Below are 19,385 nucleotides of genomic sequence, written 5' to 3' on the forward strand. Positions count from 1 at the left end.
GGCTGTGTCTGGATGAATTCCTCCTGCCCGTGGCAAAATCTCTTTGCCAGCTCCGCGTGATTACCTTTAATTGGATACGTTTTTCCTAATTAATCTCTGCGTCCATCTCTGTAGTGAGGGTAGAAACCTTGGGAGAAATTGGGAGAAATTGCTATCTCAAAAATAACCTAGGGTGGGGCCTGTGACGGCCAAGAGGGAACTTTCCATTTGAGGTGAGTAAACCTTCCCTTTCATCCAGACCTTAAGGATGTTCCCCTTATCGCTAGAATGAAAGGCCTCAGCAAATTCCCTAGTTGATGCAGGAACGTAATCTAGTTCCCTCACAGTTTATGGAAGATTGTAATGAACCCTTCTCACCCCCATGGGTTCCTTGTATTCCTCCTTCTGGAAAAGAGCGTGACTGAAGAGGGTTTTGCTATTTTCTTCCTCTTTAGGAAATTCGCATCTCAATGGGAAGCAGCGTGGCTCAGTGGAAAGAGCACGGGCTTTGGAGTCAGAGGTCATGGGTTCGAATCCTGACTCTGCCACATGTCTGCTGGGTGACCTTGGGCAAGTCACTTAACTTCTCCGAGCCTCAGTTACCTCATCTGTAAAATGGGGATTAAGACTGTGAGCCCCACGTGGGACAGTTTGATCACCATGTATCCCCCCAGCGCTTAGAACAGTGCTCTGCACATAGTAAGCGCTTAACAAATGCCATCAAAAAAAAAATTCTTTCCCAGAAATCATTTTCCCGGTGAAAGACATTAGCTTTGAGAAACAGTGTGGTCTAATGGATAGAGCACAGGTCTGGGCTTTAGAGCACATTGATTCTAATCATGGCTCTGCCACTTGCCTGCTAGGTGACTTTCTCCAGTCACTTTACCTCACTGTGTCTCAGTTTTTTCCTCTGTAAAATGGGGATTCAGTACCTGTTCCCCCAGCTACTTAGACAGTGGGCCCTATGTGGTAAAGAGATTGGGTCCAATCAACTTATAAAGTATCTACCCCAGGGCTTTGTTCAGTGGTAGATGCATAGTAAATGCTAGTTCGTTGTGGGCAGGAAATGTGTCTGCTAACTCTGCTGCAGTGTACTCACCCAAGTGCTTAGTATAGTGCTCTGCTCATAGTAAGCACAAGATAAATACCATTGATTAATAATAATGAAAATAATAATGGCATTTATTCAGCGCTTACTATATGCAGAGCACTGTTCTAAGTGCTGGGGAGGTTACAGAGTGATCAGGTTGTCCCACGGAGGGCTCACAGTCTTAATCCTCATTTTACAGATGGGGTAACTGAGGCACAGAGAAGTTAAGTGTCTTGCCCAAAGTCACACAGCTGACAATTGGCAGAGCCAGGATTTGAACCCATGACCACTGACTCCAAAGCCCGGGCTCTTTCCACTGAGCCACGCCGCTTCTCTATTGATTGATTAACACATGCCACGATTATTATTGTTGTCAGACAAACCTTTTCTGTAATGGATATAAATCCAGTCTCCAGAATTATTTAATCTAAATATACATTTCCATGAAACCAAAAACCATCTTAACACTTTCGGTGTATTTATAAACTTGTAATTGCTTTTAAATTTTCAATTTGTTGCCAAAATACTTTGTCTGAAGCCTGCGTCGTTGCTTGCTCAACTTGGGGCCTGCACTTTCTGTGTCTTCAGGGGCCTTTAGATGAGCAGATGGTTGAGGCCAATGTTTACGATGGCCAAGAAGCAGGAGAGTTGGTAGGAACGATCCCTGCCTTTAAGGAGTTTACAATCCAGATGGGGAGACAGACATTAAAATTAATTACAAGTTTCAGCCCACCAAAAAAGTCAACACTGGCAAGTACTCTTACAAAATAAGGCAATTTACTAATGAGCTTTTATTAACGTGGAACCGAATGTACTTTCTTAGCACAGAAGGATCACTGCTAGTTAGCTTGGAAAAGATACAAAGTAGCCAAAGTTTCATTTCTTTCCTGGACCGCGATCTTCTCACACATTGTTCATAAGAGCCCAATGTACGCTGTGGTTTTAGCTCTCACTATTTCCTCAGTCCATCCTAATAATAATTATAACAGTGATAATAGTAGTATTTATTAAGCACTTATTTGGTACCAAGAGCCGTTTTAAGTTCTGGGGTTGATACAGGAAAATCAGGCTGGACACAGTCCCTGTCCCACATGAGGCTCAAAGTCCAAGGAGGAGAGAAAACGGGTATTAATCCCCATTTTACCAATGAAGAAACCGAGGCGCAGGAAACTTAAGTGGCTTGCCCAAGGTCACACAATGGTCATGTGGCAGAGGCAGGATTAGAACCAAAGCCTAGACCCATAATAATAATAATAATAATGGTATTTGTTAGGCACTTAGTATGTGCCAACCACTGTCCTAAGCACTGGGGTAGTTACATGGTAATCAGGTTGTCCCACGTGGGACTCACAGTCTTATTCCCCATTTTCCAGATGAGGTAACTGATGCACAGAGAAGTTAAGTGACTTGCCCAAAGTCACACAGCTGACAAGTGGCGGAGGCAGGATTAGAACCCACAACCTCTGACTCGGAAGCCCGTGCTCTTTCCACTTACCTATGCTGCTTCTCTAGGCCCATGCTCCTGTGCAGGAGATTCTCCTGTATGGTGAACTAGCATTGCCCCTTGATCTCAGTAGCTTATTAAAAGGGCTTCTTCTGGGGGAAGCAGCATGGTGTAGTGGATAGAATATGGGCTTGGGAGTCTTAGGTCTTAGGTTCTAATTCCAGCTCTGCCAACGTCTCTGCTCTGTGGCCTTGGGCAAGTCATTCACTTCTCTGTGCCTCAGTTACCTCATCTGTAAAATGGGGATTAAGATAGTGAGCCCCATGTGGGACAGGAAGTGCGTCCAACTCAATTTGCTTGTATCCACCCCAGCGCTGAGTACAGTGCCCAGCATGTAGTAAATGCTTAACAAATACAACAATTCTTCTTCTTCTTCTTCTTCTTCTTCTTCTTCTTCTTCTTCTTCTTCTTCTCCTTCTCCTTCTCCTTCTCCTTCTCCTTCTCCTCCTCCTCCTCCTCCTCCTCCTCCTCCTTCTCCTTCTTTTCTTTTCTTCTTCTTCTCCTCCTCCTCCTCCTTTCTTCTTCTTCTTCTTCTTCTTCTTCTTCTTCTTCTTCTTCTTCTTCTTCTTCCTCTTCCTCTTCTTCTTCTTCTTCTTCTTCATCTTCTTCTTCTTCTTCTTCTTCTTCTTCTTCTTCTTCTTCTTCTTCTTCTTCTTCTTCTCCTTCTCCTTCTCCTTCTCCTTCTTCTCCTTCTTCTTTCCTTCTTCTTTTCTTCTTTTCTTCTTCTTCTCCTCCTTCTCCTCCTTCTCCTCCTCCTCCTCCTTTCTTCTTCTTCTTCTTCTTTTCTTCTCCTCCTCCTCCTCCTCCTCCTTTCTTCTTCTTCTTCTTCATCTTCTTCTTCTTCTTCTTCTTCTTCTTCTTCTCCTTCTTCTTCTCCTCCTCCTCCTCCTTTCTTCTTCTTCTTCTTCTTCTTCTTCTTCTTCTCCTCCTCCTCCTCCTTCTTCTCCTTCTTTTCCTCTTCTTCTCCTTCTTTTCTTCTTCTTCTCCTCCCTCTCCTCCTCTTCCTCCTCCTCCTCCTCCTCTTCCTCCTTCCTTCTTCTTCTTCTTTCTTCTTTGTTCTTCTTTCTTCTTCTTTCCTACTGGGTAAAGATGGGTCTGTCACTCCATCTGCTGTTAGAAGAATTAATAAGATTCTTGACCAATCGAATCAATTACTCTCTCCAACTTCAAAGCCTTATTGAAAGCACATCTCCAAGAAGCCTTCCCTGACAAAGTCCTCCTTTCCCCTTCTCCTATTACCTGATTTAATCCCTTTATTCACCCACAATCCTAGCCCCACAACACTTATGTACGTATCAGTAATTTATTTATTTGTATTAATGTCTGTCTCCCCCTCTAGACTGTAAGCTCAATAGTGGGCAGGGGATGTTTCTGTTTATCGTTATATTGTGCTCTCCCAAATGCTTAGTACAGTGCTCTGCGTACAGTAAGCACTCAATAAATACAATGGACTGACTGAGTGTTTAGTCAGCATTAATAAGGTTCTCCTGAATAATCAAGTGGTTAGTTGGCAGGATCATTAGCTGTTTTCCTTCCCTCTTAGACTGTGAGCCCCACTGTTGGGTAGGGACTGTCTCTATATGTTGCCAACTTGGACTTCCCAAGCACTTAGTACAGTGCTCTGCACACAGTAAGCGCTCAATAAATACGATTGATTGATTGATTGATTGAGCTTCACAAGGGACAGGGGCTGTGTCCAATCTGATTAACTTCTTTCTACCCCAGTGCTTAGATCGATGCTTGACTTAAAGTATCTTAGACCTCTTAACGAATACAATAATAATAATAAAAGAAGAAAATGTCTCCGCCGCTGATCCAATTCACTGGGTTGTTTTGGCTTGGGAATGTCCCTTGCTAGGGTCCTACTATTGATTATAGGCAGCAATCAGTCAGCAACGTTGATATTCAATCCTGCTCTTCAATACTTAAGGAAATATTCTATACCGCCTCTATTTTTTTTTTTTTTTGGTATTTGCTAAGTGCTTACTATGCAGAAGCAGCGTGGCTTAGTGGAAAGAACAAGGGGCTGGGAGTCAGAGGTTGTGGGTTCTAATCCCGCCTCTGCCACTTGTTATCTGTGTGACTTTGGGCAAGTCACTTAACTTCTCTGTGCCTGTTACCTCATCTGTAATATGGGGATGAAGCCTGTGAGCCCCACATGGGACAATCTGATTACCTTGTATCTATCCTACCATCATCATCATCATCATCATCAATCGTATTTATTGAGCGCTTACTATGTGCAGAGCACTGTACTAAGCGCTTGGGAAGTACAAATTGGCAACATATAGAGACAGTCCCTACCCAACAGTGGGCTCACAGTCTAAAAGGGGGAAACAGAGAACAAAACCAAACATACTAACAAAATAAAATAAATAGAATAGATATGTACGAATAAAATAAATAAATAAATAAATAGAGTAAAAAATATGTACAAACATATATGCATATATACAGGTGCTGTGGGGAAGGGAAGGAGGTAAGATGGGGGGGATGTTCTACCACTTAGAACAGTGCTTGGCACATAGTAAGCACTTAACAAATGCAATCATTATTATTATTATGTGCCAGGCATGGTACTAAGCACTGGGATAGATACAAATAATCAGGTTGGACACAATCGCTGCCCCACATAATAATAATGATGGCATTTGTTAAGCGCTTACTATGTGCAAAGCACTGTTCTAAGAGCTGGAGGGGGCTACAAGGTGTTCAGGTTGTCCCACGTGGGGCTCACAGTCTTAATCCCCATTTTACAGATGAGGTAACGGAGGCACAGAGAAGTTAAGTGACTTGCTCAAGGTCACGCAGCTGACAATTGGTGGAGCCAGGATTTGAATCCATGACCTCTGATTCCGAAGACCATGCTCTTTCTATTGAGCCACGCTGCTTAATCCCCAATTTACAGATGAGGTAACTGAGGCACAGAGAAGTGAAGTGGCTTGCCCAAGGTCCCATAGCAGACAAGTGGTGGAGCCAATCTATTTTAATGTTCTGTCTGCCCCATAGACTGTAAACTCCTTGTGGGCAGGGAATCACATCTACTGTTGTTTTGTACTTTCCGTGGTGATTTGTACAGTGCTCTGCATCACTTTCCCGTCCGCATTGTCTATGCATTTGGGTCCGTGACCTTTGGGCACTTAATATATGCCTGATCTTCAACCCCTCAGCACTTCTGCACATATCTTTAAATTATATCATGAATTATTTATTTATATTAACATACGTCTCTCCCTCTAAACCGTAATCTCATTATAGACGGGGAAGATGTCCTCTGATTCTTCCAAGTGCTTAGTACAGTGCTGTGCACCTAGTAAGTGGTCAATAATTGTCAGATACGTGACTCTGGGCAAGTCACTTCACTTCTCTGTGCCTCAGTTCCCTCATCTGTAAAATGGGGATTAAGACTGTGAGCCCCCTGTGGGACAACCTGATCACCTTGTAATCTCCCCCGTGCTTCGAACAGTGCTTTGCACATAAGTGCTTACTAAATGCTATCATTATTATTATTATTAATAAATTGACTAATGATGGAATTCAGCACTTAGAACAGTGCTTTGCACATAGTAAGCGCTTAACAAATGCCATTATTATTATTATTATTATTATAATTTATTAAGTGCTTACTATGTGTAAAGCACTGTTCTAAGCGCTGGGATTGATTGATAGTTTTTTATGGTATTTGTTAAGCACTTACTGTGTGCCAGGCACCGTACTAAGCGCTGGGGTAGATGCAGGGAAATCAGGTAGTCCCACATGGGGCTTACAGTCTTAATCGCCATTTTACAGATGAGGAAACCGAGGCAAAGAAAAGTGAAGTGACTTATCCAAGGTCACAAAGCAAATCTAGGATGCAGTGTTGTTGGAGGTGCCATTCTTCTGCCATTCTTGCTTTCCCCTGCCGAATTTCAGCCCGCTGTACGGCAGTTGTTTGGATGCCCTGCGGTCGCTGATTCTCTTCACACGTCGCATCGGATGATTCTGCCAAGGCGAGCGACGCTTTGAGGCTACGAGACTCATTCCGCTTTAGTTCAAAGACTTGTGTGAACGTGTTTCACTAAGCCACTCGAGGGCAATGTGGGCGCATTTAAGAACAGATGAGGTAACTGAGGCACAGAGAAGTGACGTGACTTGCCCAAAGTCACACAGCTGACAGTTGGTGGAGCCGGGATTTGAACCCATGACCTCTGACTCCAAAGCCCCTGCTCTTTCCACTGAGCCAGTTTAAGATGCACCGTTTAAAGCAGAAAATAAGAAAGGGGCTTCACGGAGGTTCTTCATCCGGGCACACCGCTAAAACACCTCTCGCATACTAATGTCTTTAGGATAAGGCCTTCAAAGCCCTATTAATAATAATGGCATTTATTAAGCACTTACTATGTGCAAAGCACTGTTCTAAGGGCTGGGGAGGTTACGAGGTGATCAGGTTGTCCCACTGGGGGCTCACAGTCTTAAGCAGCGTGGCTCAGTGGAAAGAGCAGGGGCTTTGGAGTCAGAGGTCATGGGTTCAAATCCCGGCCCCACCGCTTGTCAGCTGTGTGACTTTGGGCAAGTCACTTCACTTCTCTGTGCCTCAGTTACCTCACCTGGAAAATGGGGATTAAAACTGTGAGCCCCCTGTGGGACAACCTGATCACCTTGTAACCTCCCCAGCGCTTAGAACAGTGCTTTGCTCATAGTAAGCGCTTAACAGATACCATTCATTCATTCATTCAATCGTATTTATTGAGTGCTTATAGTGTACAGAGCACTGTACTAAGCGCTTGGGAAGTACAAGTTGGCAACATATAGAGACGGTCCCTACCCAACAGCAGGCTCATTATCATTATTATCCCCATTTTGCGGATGAGGTAACTGAGGCCCTGAGAAGTTAAATGACTTGCTCAAAGTCACACAGCTGACAATTGGCGGAGCTGGGATTTGAACTCGTGACCTCTGACTCCAAAGCCCGGGCTCTTTCCATTGAGTCACGCTGCTTCCCTACTGAAGGCACAACTCCTCCAAGAGGTCTTCCCAGACTAGGCCCTCATTTCCTCTTCTTTCACCCCCTTTGACATCACCCTTGTCCTTGGATTAGACTGTGAGCCCACTGTTGGGTAGGGACTGTCTCTATGTGTTGCCAATTTGTACTTCCCAAGGGCTTAGTACAGTGCTCTGCACATAGTAAGCGCTCAATAAATACGATTGATTGATTGATTGATTGGATTTTCACCTTTTTTCCACCCCTCCCTCAGCCTCCTAGCAAGTAGCATGGCCTAGTGGCGAGAGCCCGGGCTTGGAAGTCAAAGGATATTCATTCATTCATTCAATCGTATTTATTGAGCGCTTACTGTGTGCAAAGCACTGTACTAAGCGCTTAAAAATCTACTGCGCCCAACGTGGGGCTCGAACCCACGACCCTGAGATTAAGAGTCTCATGCTCTATCGACTGAGCTAGATATGGGTTCTAATTCCAGTTCCACCACTTTTCCATCAATCAATCAATCGTATTTATTGAGCGCTTACTGTGTGCAGAGCACTGTACTAAGCGCTTGGGAGGTACAAGTTGGCAACATATAGAGCCAGTCCCTACCCAACAGTGGGCTCACAGTCTAAAAGGGGGAGACAGAGAACAAAACCAAACATACTAACAAAATAAAATAAAATAAATAGAATAGATATGTACAGGTAAAATAAATAAATAAATGAATAAATAAATAAATAAATAGAGTAATAAATATGTGCAAACATATATACATATATACAGTCCCTGTATATATACGGTCATATATGTATATATACGGTCCCTGTCCGCTCTCATTCATTCATTCAGTCGTATTTATTGAGTGCTTACTGCGTGCAGAGCACTGTACTAAGCGCTTGGGAAGTACGAGTTGGCTCTCCACCCACTCCCCGGCTGCCCTCCTTCCTCTCCCCTTCGTCCCCCTCTCCATCCCCCCGTCTTACCTCCTTCCCCTCTCCACAGCACCTGTATATATGTATGTACGTATTTATTACTCTATTTATTTATTTTACTTGTACATATCTGTTCTATTTATTTTATTTTGTTAATATGTTTTGTTTTGTTCCCTGTCTCCCCCTCCTAGACTGTGAGCCCACTGTTGGGTAGGGACCATCTCTATATGTTGCCAACTTGGACTTCAGCTGTGTGACCATGGGCAAGTCACTAAACTTCTCTGTGCCTCAGTTCCCTCAACTGTAAAACGGGGATTGAGACTGTGAGATCCCCGTGGGACAACCTGATTACCTCGTATTTACCCCAGCGCTTGGAACAGTGTTGGCCCATCATAAGCGCTTAACAAATCATATAATTATTATTGTTATCATGTACATAGCCATTATTTATTTGTTGATATTGATATCTGCCTGCCCCTCTAGGCTGAAAACGTGTTGTAGGTAGGTAATATGTCTACCAACTCTGTTACATTGTACTCTCCCAAGTGCTTAGTGTAGTGCTCCGCGCACATTAACCACTCGAAGAATATGATTGATTGATTCAGTCATTCATTCAATCGTATTTATTGAGCGCTTACTGAGTGCAGAGCACTGTACTAAGCGCTTGGGAAGTCCAAGTTGGCAACATCTAGAGACGGTCCCTACCCAACAGCGGGCTCACAGTCTGGAAGGGGGAGACAGAAAGTAGATCAGTTTATCTACTGGCTGTAGATGCAGCCGATCCACCCTGCGCCCTCAGACTGGCGGGTCATAACGGCTGCGAGAGGGATCCCTAAACCCATCCGTCTAGACTGTGAGCCCGCTGTGTTTTTTTTTTTTTTGATGGCATTTATTAAGCGCTTACTATGTGCAAAGCACCGTCTCTATATGTTGCCAACTTGGACTTCCCAAGCGCTTAGTACAGTGCTCTGCCCACAGTAAGCCCTCAATAAATACGATTGAATGAATGAATCCCCAGATCCCCAGTTCTTTTCTCCACTTGCACGGCTGCTCTAGGTCTAAACAGTGCTGGAATTGTTGGAGGGCGCTTACGTGCTCTAGGGGAGCAGAGGAAAATGAATTTGTGTTGGTGGGGGCCAGCCCCCAGGTTTCCACTAGACTGCAAGCTCCTGAGGGCAGGGATTCTGCTAGACACAATCTCCCACTCAGTTGTAGTCAATCCATCCATCAATCAATCAATCAATCATCAGTCAGTCAATAATAATAATAATAATGTTGGTATTTGTTAAGCGCTTACTATGTGCAAAGCAGTGTTCTAAGCGCTGGGACAGATACAAGGTAATCAGGTTGTCCCATGTGGGGCTCCCAGGCTTCATCCCCATTTTACAGATGAGGTCACTGAGGCCCAGAGAAGTGAAGTGACTTGCCCAAAGTCACACAGCTGACAAGTGGCGGAGCCGGCATTTGAACCCGCGACCTCTGACTCCAAAGCCCGGGCTCTTTCCACTGAGCCACGCTGCTTCTCACAATAGTAATTATTCTTAGTAATTACTATCGAATTGAATAAGAAGTCCTCTTGGAGAAGAAATGCCATTAATAAGAGTTTGAAGCCGGGGGAGAGTTATTGGGGAGTGTGTCTGTTTATTGTTGTATTGTACTCTCCCAATTATTCTCAATTATTCTCAATTACTATTCTCAATAGTAATTATTGAGTGCTTACTGTGTGCAGAGCACTGTACTAAGCCCTTGGGAGAATGCAACAATAAACAGACACATTCTCTGCCCACAGTAAGCTTAGAGGCAGAGACAGACATTAATATAAATTAATAAATTGCAGATTTGGGCATAATAATAATAATAATAATCATAATAATAATAATAATGGTACTAAGCGCTTACTATGTGCAAAGCACTGTTCTAAGCGCTGGGTGAGATACAAGGTGATCAGATTGTCCCACATGGGGCTCACAGTCTTAATCTGGGGAAGCAGCGTGGCTCAGTGGAAAAGAGCCCGGGCTTTGGAGTCAGAGGTCATGGGTTCAAATCCCGGCTCCGCCACTCGTCAGCCGTGTGACTTTGGGCAAGTCACTTCACTTCTCCGGGCCTCAGTTCCCTCATCTGTAAAATGGGGATGAAGACTGTGAGCCCCACGTGGGGCAACCTCATGACCTTGTATCCCCCCAGCGCTTAGAGCAGTGCTTGGCACATAGTAAGCACTTAATAAATGCCATTATTATTATTATTGTTATTATAATCCCCATTTTCCAGATGAGGGAACTGAAGCCCAGAGAAGTGAAGTGACTTGCTCAAAGTCACACAGCTGACAAGCGGCGGAGCCGGGATTAGAACCCATGACCTCTGACTCCCAAGCCCGGGCTCTTTCCACTAAGCCACGTTTGCCACACAGAAGTGCGGTGGAGCTGGGAAGGGGGAGGAATAAAAAGGGAGGAAGTCGGGGCTACTCGGAAGGGGGTGGGAGAAGAGGAAAAGAGGGCTTGGTCAGGGAAGGCCTCTTGGAGGAGAAATGCCATTAATAAGACTTTGAAGTCGAGGGAGAGTTATTGGGGAGTGTGTCTGTTTATTGTTGTATTGTACTCTCCCAAGCGCTTAGTACAGTGCTCTGCATACAGTAAGCGCTCAATGAATAAGCGCTCAAGCACTCAGAGAAGCAGCGTGGCTCAATGGAAAGAGCCCGGGCATTGGAGTCAGAGGTCAGGGGTTCAAATCCCGGCTCTGCCAATTAATAATAATAATAACGATGGCATTTATTAAGTGCTTACTATGTGCAAAGCACTGTACTAAGCGCTGGGGAGGTTACAAGGTGATCAGGTTGTCTCATAGGGGGGCTCACAGTCTTAATCCCCATTTTACAGAAGCGGTAACTGAAGCCCAGAGAAGTGAAGTGACTTGCCCAAAGTCACACAGCTGACAATTGGTGGAGCCGGGATTTGAACCCATGACCTCTGACTCCAAAGCCCGAGCTCTTTCCACTGTGCCATGCTGCCAGTTGTCAGCTGTGTGACTTTGGGCAAGTCACTTCACTTCTCTGGGCCTCAGCTACCTCATCTGGAAAGTGGGGATGAAGACTGTGAGCTACCCCGTAGGACAGCCTGATCACCTTGTAACCTTCCCAGCACTTAGAACAGTGCTTTGCACATAGTAAGTGCTTAATAAATGCCATCATTATTATTATTATTAATATGATTGAATGAATGAGAAGCACCAGCCTGGGAGTCAAGAGGTCATTCATTCATTCAGTTGTTTTTATTGCTCTTTGTGCTACGTCATGCTGCATTCATTGCTAGGGGTAAGAAGCCTCAGTGAATGGCAGGAGTTATTTGGGGAATGAAGGAGAAGAGGAGCCACTTCCTCTTAATGGAATCATCCCATTGTTGGGTGGAAGGAATAGGGCAAGCTCTTTCTACACTCCAACCTCACTGTGGTCAAGGAACATGTCTACCAATTCTGTAGTCTCCCAAGAGCTTAGTACTGTGTTCTCCATGCAGTAAACACTCAGTAAATACCACTGATTGATTGATAGTGGAAGACTGCGAGCTTGTTATGAGCAGGGAATGTGTCTGTTTATTGTATTGTACTCTCCCAAGTGCTTAGTACAGTGCTCTGCACACAGTAAGCGCTCAAAAAATATGATTGAATGAATAAGGAGGGGAAGAGAGTGGTGACGAGTTCTCCAGCCAAGTGTTCAGGCAGACAGTGGGCTTTGCTTTGAGGGATTCTGTTTCTGAAGGTGATTCAGATGGGATGAAAGGGTCTTTGGTCAAGGCAAGATACTATCGATGGTATTGAGCTGGTTGTCATTGGCTGTGGTAGAGTGGGTGGTATTCTCAATGCCCTAATTGCGATTAAAAGGAAATTCCCTGTGTATCTAGGCAAGGGTGTGAAGGCACGAATATTCTCAAGTAGAAATTTTCGAGAGGGTCAGTCCAGGGATCGCCTGAGCTGGAATGTACGGTTGGAGAGCTGTCTAGGGAAAGAAGGGAGCGAGGTATTTGGGAAAATCAGGAAAATTTAGGATAAGAATTCAGACCTTTGTGTCCTTGGACAAACCAAACTCCTAATTTCGCTGATCCCCTGAATTCTAACCTGCAGGGATTCATGTGTAAAGAGGAGACAGAATGGCATGAGTTCTGAGTTTGAGTCCCTGCTGCACCACTGGCCTATTGCGTGACCTTGGGCAAGTCACTTTACTTTTTGGGGCTTCACTGTCCAAAAAATGGAGGATAAAATAGATTGCAGGCACCATGTCTGGTCTCATAACCTTGTATCTATCACCGCGCTTAGGACGAGTAAGTGTTTAATAAATACCATAAGTATTATCACTCAACCCAAGTTGATCGTTTTGCAGCAGTAAGAAAGTTTATTGAAATAAGTAAACTGAAAAGAAAGCACTTTTTTGGTTCTTTGAGTGAATACGCTTTGGTAAAGTGAGAAAAAATAGCACAGAAACCGAGAGACACCTTTGGACACCTTGTATTCGAGAAGAGAGTCTATTTTCAGGGCCATTGAAAGCGGGGAGGTCAGTTGTTGTTTGCCATGAACCTGAAGAATGGCAATAATGGAAAGAGACTCTTTCACTGTGACATTAATAGTAGTGTTTCTTGGTTTCAGATTCAACCTTAGATGAAAGCACTCTACCATCAGGGCCCACCTCTTCAACGATTGTTTTGATGACTGGAGTTTGGTTAGAACCTGTTTGTGAAATAATGAACCAGGTTAATAGTTTATCTAAGGCAAATCATGGAGCTCCTGCTAAACAAACTCGAAAACTTAGGGAAGGAAATATAACTTCAGTCTAAATAGGTAAAATTCCTCAGTGGCATTTCTTTCCTTGGTTTTTGACTCAAAGATCGTTAACTCTGAGAAGACCATTGGGGTAAAACAAATTCTTTAAAGTCGGCATTTTCCCAACCCCGAGGGCAAGTTCTGAAAATCTGAGTGAAAGATTTCAGTTATCACTGGAGTTCGAAGGACAGGTGGGAAGCAATGTGGCCTAGTGGAGAGACCCCAGGCCTGGGTGTCAGAGGACTTAGGTTCTAATCCCTCTGCCACTTGTCTGCTTTGTGACTGTGGACAAATCACTTAACTTCTCCATGCCTCAGTTACCTCATCTGTAAAACGGGGATGAAGACTCTGAGCCCCATGTGGGATATGGACCATGATTAAACTTGATTATCTTGTATCTTTCCCAGCGCTTATTACGGTGCCTGGCACAGAGTAAACGCTTAACAGATACCACCTGAGCACCTTGTAACCTCCCCAGCGCTTAGAACAGTGCTTTGCACATAGTAAGCGCTTAATAAATGCCATCATCATCATCGTGACCCAGCCTCAGTCTTGTTGAGTCAGAAATGCCGGGAAAACCTAACTTCAGTAACTACCTTTCATTTCAAGACTCAAGATCTGGGACATCAGAGAGGAGGTGTCCGTGGCAAAATTAGAATCAAGGGGAAGCACTGATTTTTTTTTTTGAACCCCCTTCCAGATTCCTGCAAACTCAATTCTTAAAAAGTCCCAGGAAATGAAAACTGATTCAGATTACCCCAGCTAGTTTCTGCTGACCTTGTTCCAGGGCCCTTGGTTGTTGATTCTCCAGTGCTCCCACCTCCAGAGCTATAGGATGATGAGCTTGAAACTTTGAATCCTGAGCTGCTCTGTTGGCCACCTCCAGAGCTGCTTGAGTATCCTCCGCCGGAACTGCTTCCTCCTCCAGAGCTGCCTCCAAAGTAGTTTCCTCCAGAGCCCCCACCTCGCCCACCGTGTCCACTTCCGCTAGAGCTAAAGAGGAAACATAACAAGAAACGTTTAAAATGAAATTAAAATTTAAAGTGAAAATTTAAAATTTAAATGAAAATTAAAGTTTAAATTTTCTGAGAACATGAATTCTTTGAGAAGCGACATGGCATAGTGGACAAGCACAGGCCTGACAGTCAGAAGGTCATGGGTTCTAATCCCAGCTCCACCACTTGTCTGCCGTGCGACCTTGGGCAAGTCACTTCACTTCTCTGTGCCTCAGTTACCCCATCTATTAAATGGGGATTGAGACTGAAGCCCCATGTGGGACAGGGACTGTGTACAACCTTAATAGCTTTTATTCACCCCAGCACTTAGTACAGTGTCTGGCACATAGTAAGCACTTAATGAATACCATAATTATCATTATTGTTATTATTTGAGAAGGGAGCCATTGCTTATACCTCTAGAAAACAGAGCACCATGATTGTCATCCTTTGGGTGATAGACCAAAAGGACGCATTTTTTTCCCCTGGAGAGATGGAAAATCTAGATGGTGGCCCTGTAAGCCTACCCCTTCCCCTGATTTTGATTTCTTGAGTCCCTGGAGAAGTCCCGCTAGCTAGGAGCCTGGATTGAAGCAGTGTGGCGTAGTGAATCAGAAGTTCCAATCTCAGCTCTGCCACTTGTCTGCTTTGTGACCTTGGGCAAGTCACTTGACTTCTCCATCCCTCAGTCACCTCATCTGTAAAATGGGGACTAAGACCGCGAACTCCATCTGGGACGTGGACTGCGTCCAACCTTATTAGCTTGTATCTACTCCAGAGCTGAGTAGAGTGCCTGGCTCATAGTAAGCGCCTAGCAAATACCGTAGGAAATTTGGATATCTGAGCGTCTTCACTTACCCTCCCTCTCCTTCTAGCAGGCTACGGTAGGTCTGAATTTCATTCTCCAGCCGGGTCTTGATATCCAGGAGTTGTTGGTACTCTGCATTCTGGCATTCGATTTCGGCACGGATCTGCTGTAACTGTTCCTCCAGAGAGGTGATCTGGGCCTGAATTTGGGACAGCTGCACACAGTAGCGACCTTCCGTCTCTGCCAGGGAGCCTTCCAGGGATTGTTTCTGGTAAGACAAAAAGGGCGGATTTTGCTTGACTCCCACACTGTGGGCTTGGGAGGGAGGTAGAGTCCAGACTCAGAAAGGAAGCAGCTACCATACCAGGGCCAGCTGGGACTGGAGTTCAATCTCCAGGGCCTGAAGGTTGCGTCTCAATTCAGTGATCTCCGTCTTGTAGCTAGACATCTGCTCCACAGAATCATTGATCTCGGTGGTCAGCTCCTTGCTCTGAGATGAGGAAAACAGGAGAAAGTGAGATGGGAGAATTGGCCAAACCCTCCCGAAAGGTTTTCCGGGCTCTGCCGGGGGACTAGCCAACTGCCAGTCTGGGCCGGGTACCTTCTCGTTGAACCAGGCTTCGGCTTCTCTGCGGTTCTGCTCGGCCAGTTGTTCGTACTGGGCTCTCATGTTGTTCAGCAGCTCGGTCAGGTCAATCCCCGGGGCGGCGTTCATCTCCACGTTCACATCGCCTATGTTTACGTTCTGCAAGTGCTTCATTTCCTGTGAAAGGAGAATACCAAAGGCCTCGAATCCTCACAGTAGGATGCTCCCCTCAAAACCTTTTCTCAACTAAGCCCTTTGTGGGAGAGGAATGTGCCTGTTTATTGTTGTACTGTACTTTCCCGAGCACGTACGTACAGTGCTCTGCATGCAGTAAGTGCTCAATAAATACGGTTCTCACGTATCGCCAGTTTGGCTTTGGGGGAGCAAACATTTGGTAGTTTAAGATTTTTGAACGGTGTTTATGTAAACGTGAACCAATCGATCAATCCATCATTGGTATTTATTGAGTGCTTACTATGTGCAGAGTACTGTTCTAAGCACTTGGGAGAGTACAATACGACAGAATTAGTAGACACGTTTCCTGCCCATAATAAACTCACAGTCTAGAGGGGGGCTCAAACTTCCTCTATAATGGAATACAGACATTGGCGTGTCCTTAATAATTAACCCAGTAGATTGAGACAGATTGACTCATTCATTGTCTAAATAGAGTTGATGTGGACTACGGTTGGGAAGGATTATTCACACCCTGAACCCTAAATCCATATCAGAATCAGATTACAAATATTATTATCATTGTATTTGTCAATCAATCAACCATATTTATTAAGTGCTAACCGGGTGCAGAGTACTGTATTAAACGCTTGGAAGAGTACGATGGAAACTGTTGGGAGACACATTCCCTGCCCACATCTGTCTACAGTCTAGATGTTAAGCGCCTACTTTGTGCCAGGCACTGTTCTAAGCTGGGGGTAGATCCATGTTAATATGCTCAAACTCTGTTATGGTCCATGCTATTGTATGGAAGAGGCATTAAATTCAAAATACTTCACCCTTGCGTTCCTGAAGAAAATAGATGTGGTAAAACTACAAACGACAAGCTTGTAGAGAAGCAGCAGGGATTAGAACCCAGGTCCTTCTGACTCCCAGCATGGCCCTAGGAGTCAGAAGGACCTGGGTTCTAATCCCTGCTCTGCCACTTGTCTGTTTTGTCGCCTTGGGCAAGTCACTTAACTGCCCTGTGCCTCAGTTGCCTCATCTGTAAAATGGGGAGCAAGACTGGGAACCCCATGTGAGACCGGGACTGTGTCCAATCTGATTAACTGGTATCTAGAGCAGTGCTTGGCACACAGTAAGTGGTTAGCAAGTCCCATAATAGTAATAATAATTCCTGTTAAGCTACAATCTTCCCAAAGACAATGCCCCTCAGAATGCCCAAAGACTCAAGCTTTTGACAATTGCTCAGCATAACTTTTACCTCCTCGTGGTTCTTCTTGAGGTAGGCCAGTTCCTCAGTCAGGCTCTCGAGCTGCATCTCCAGGTCAGCCTTGGTCAGGGTCAGCTCGTCCAGCACCCGACGCAGTCCATTGATGTCGGCCACCACACTCTGGTGCAGGGTCACTTCATTTTCATACCTGGGCCAAACACAGGATAAAGGATGAGTGGGGGCCAGTTTAGGTAGGGGAACCCTGAAGCCAGAGCTTAGAGGACTTGGCTCGTAGACAACCAGTCTGGTGACATTGGCTGTTTTACGGCCATATACCCGTGACTCTCTTTGCTTACTTCAGTCGGAAATCATCGGCGGCCAGCCTGGCATTGTCAATCTGGAGCAGGACGTTGGCATTGTCGGTAGTTAGAGTAATGATCTGGAAGAGAAAACAGGTCAATGGGAAAGAGGTTACACATCCCACAAGTGATGACATTTACATCACCAACCAGGGCAGGCTAGTTTACGGTCTCAAATTTGATTCAGGAGCTGATTTCCCTAATCAGCTTTCTACCCCCGCCCCGCCCCACCTTGGCCTTCTCTGAAAATCAAATGTCATTAAGTATTGTCTTCCTTCGGTTCCATTTTTTTGCCCCCGTTTCTCTTTCCTCATCTAGTTTCTTCCCTTATTTCACTCTCTTCCTGATGCCCACTTTTGCTTAGACTTCACGCAAACGCTATCCAGTAGTTCTCTTTAGAAGCAGCAGAGACTTTGGAAAATTCTTCAGAGCCTGAACTGTCTGCTTGGAGAATTCACCTACTTCAGAAACTACTGGCAAGGGAGATTTAGCCTGCTAATTTCAGTGAGGAGAAATGTTTTCACTCTCTTCCCCTTTCTGAATCTACCAAGGAAAAATTCCAACTGAGCCTTTCTGAGGAAGTGCTAGCGCTTTCCATTCCACTGTCAATTCTGAGAAGAAGCCGGACTGACCCACGTAGCAGCGTTTTCCTCCACGCCTTTTCAATGATCGGAATAAAAGAGGCCCACGAAACCGTCTCCCACTGAGCCTAAAAATGAAGTCTCTTACCTTGTTTTTAAGATCGTCAATGATTTGGTAATATTTACTGTAGTCACGGGGTTCTCTCTGAGTAGAAGAACCATATTTCTCATACCATTCCTTAATTTTCCGTTCCAGCTCAAAATTGGACTCCTCCAGCTCCCGGACTTTGTCCAGGTAGTTGGCCAGGCGGTCGTTTAGGTTCTGCATGGTCACCTTCTCGTTGCCGGAGAGAAGGCCACCGTCGCCCCCGCCGAATCCTCCGCCAAAGCTGCCCCCACCAAAGCTGCCCCCACCAAAGCTGCCCCCACCAAAGCTGCCCCCACCAAAACTGCCACCGCCAGAGCTCCCTCCATAGTAGCCGCTGCTAAAGCCGCCTCCTCCATAGCTACCCCCACCGAAACCCCCACACACGCCACCGCCGTAGCCGCCTCCTCCTAACACGCTTCCTCCGAAGCCCCCTCCATAGACCCCGCTACCGAAGCCACCCCCGGAGCTTCCACCGAAGCCAAATCCTCCTCCGACGGAGCTAGAACATTTGGTGCTGGAGACTTTGACGGAAGATCTTCCTCCTCCTCCACTGCGGGAGGAGGAAAAGTCCTTGGTGGAACCCAGTCGGTAAGACATGGCGACGAAGGAGAGGTGAAGGAATTTCACCCGGAGAAGTCAGCTAGAGGAGTGTGCTGCTCTCCGGGCAGGAGCGAGTCTCTTTATAAGGACCTAGAAGGGTGTGGTCCTTCTGGATTCAATCTTGCTTACCTCCTTGGATCTTTTTGTCCATGTAGCATCTTTGGCTGGGGGATTGCATAAATTACCATTATTAGCAACCAATCTTGGTGGGGACGGTGGGGTGTTTGCTCTGAAGGCAGGCGGGTTTGGTGTGTTGAAATGGAAACAGGTGGAGTTCAGCAGAGTCTGTCTTTCATTACACTTTTTATCGCTTAGGAACACTGAGGTAGGGAAGAAACTATTTTTTGCCCCTGTCTTTGTTCATTCATTCAATCGTATTTATTGAGCACTTACTGTGTGTAGAGCACTGTACTAAGCACTTAGTGCAGGTTTTTCAGTACAGGCATAGTACAGCGCTTTGTTCAGGTTTTCAGGTCTAGCGAACAGCTTCTGAACCCCAGAATTCAATCAATCAATCAATCAATCTTATTTATTGAGCGCTTACTGTGTGCAGAACACTGTACTAAGCGCTTGGGAAGTACAAGTTGGCAACATATAGAGACAGTCTAGACAGTATAGAGACAGACAATTCAAAAGCAAGTCCACTAATA

At 45.2% G+C, this 19,385-nt stretch overlaps 1 protein-coding gene and 1 non-coding gene across 2 annotated transcripts; both read right to left on the bottom strand.

Moving 5' to 3' along the window:
- Positions 1–7,943: 7,943 nt before the first annotated feature.
- Positions 7,944–8,018, bottom strand: TRNAK-CUU. The gene has a single exon. It is a non-coding gene; the product is annotated as a tRNA-Lys (tRNA).
- Positions 8,019–13,071: 5,053 nt separating this feature from the next.
- KRT10 (keratin 10) lies at positions 13,072–18,732 on the bottom strand. The gene is made up of 8 exons (XM_038753756.1): positions 18,136–18,732; positions 17,404–17,486; positions 17,099–17,255; positions 15,676–15,837; positions 15,439–15,564; positions 15,125–15,342; positions 14,029–14,264; positions 13,072–13,178 (listed from the first exon to the last, which is right to left on the bottom strand). The coding sequence occupies exons 1-8, from the start codon at positions 18,730–18,732 to the stop codon at positions 13,072–13,074; spliced, it is 1,686 nt and encodes a 561-aa protein (XP_038609684.1).
- Between the last annotated feature and the right edge of the window lie 653 nt (positions 18,733–19,385).

The sequence above is a fragment of the Tachyglossus aculeatus genome, chromosome 11, assembly GCF_015852505.1.
Source record: "Tachyglossus aculeatus isolate mTacAcu1 chromosome 11, mTacAcu1.pri, whole genome shotgun sequence".
NCBI lineage: Eukaryota > Metazoa > Chordata > Mammalia > Monotremata > Tachyglossidae > Tachyglossus > Tachyglossus aculeatus.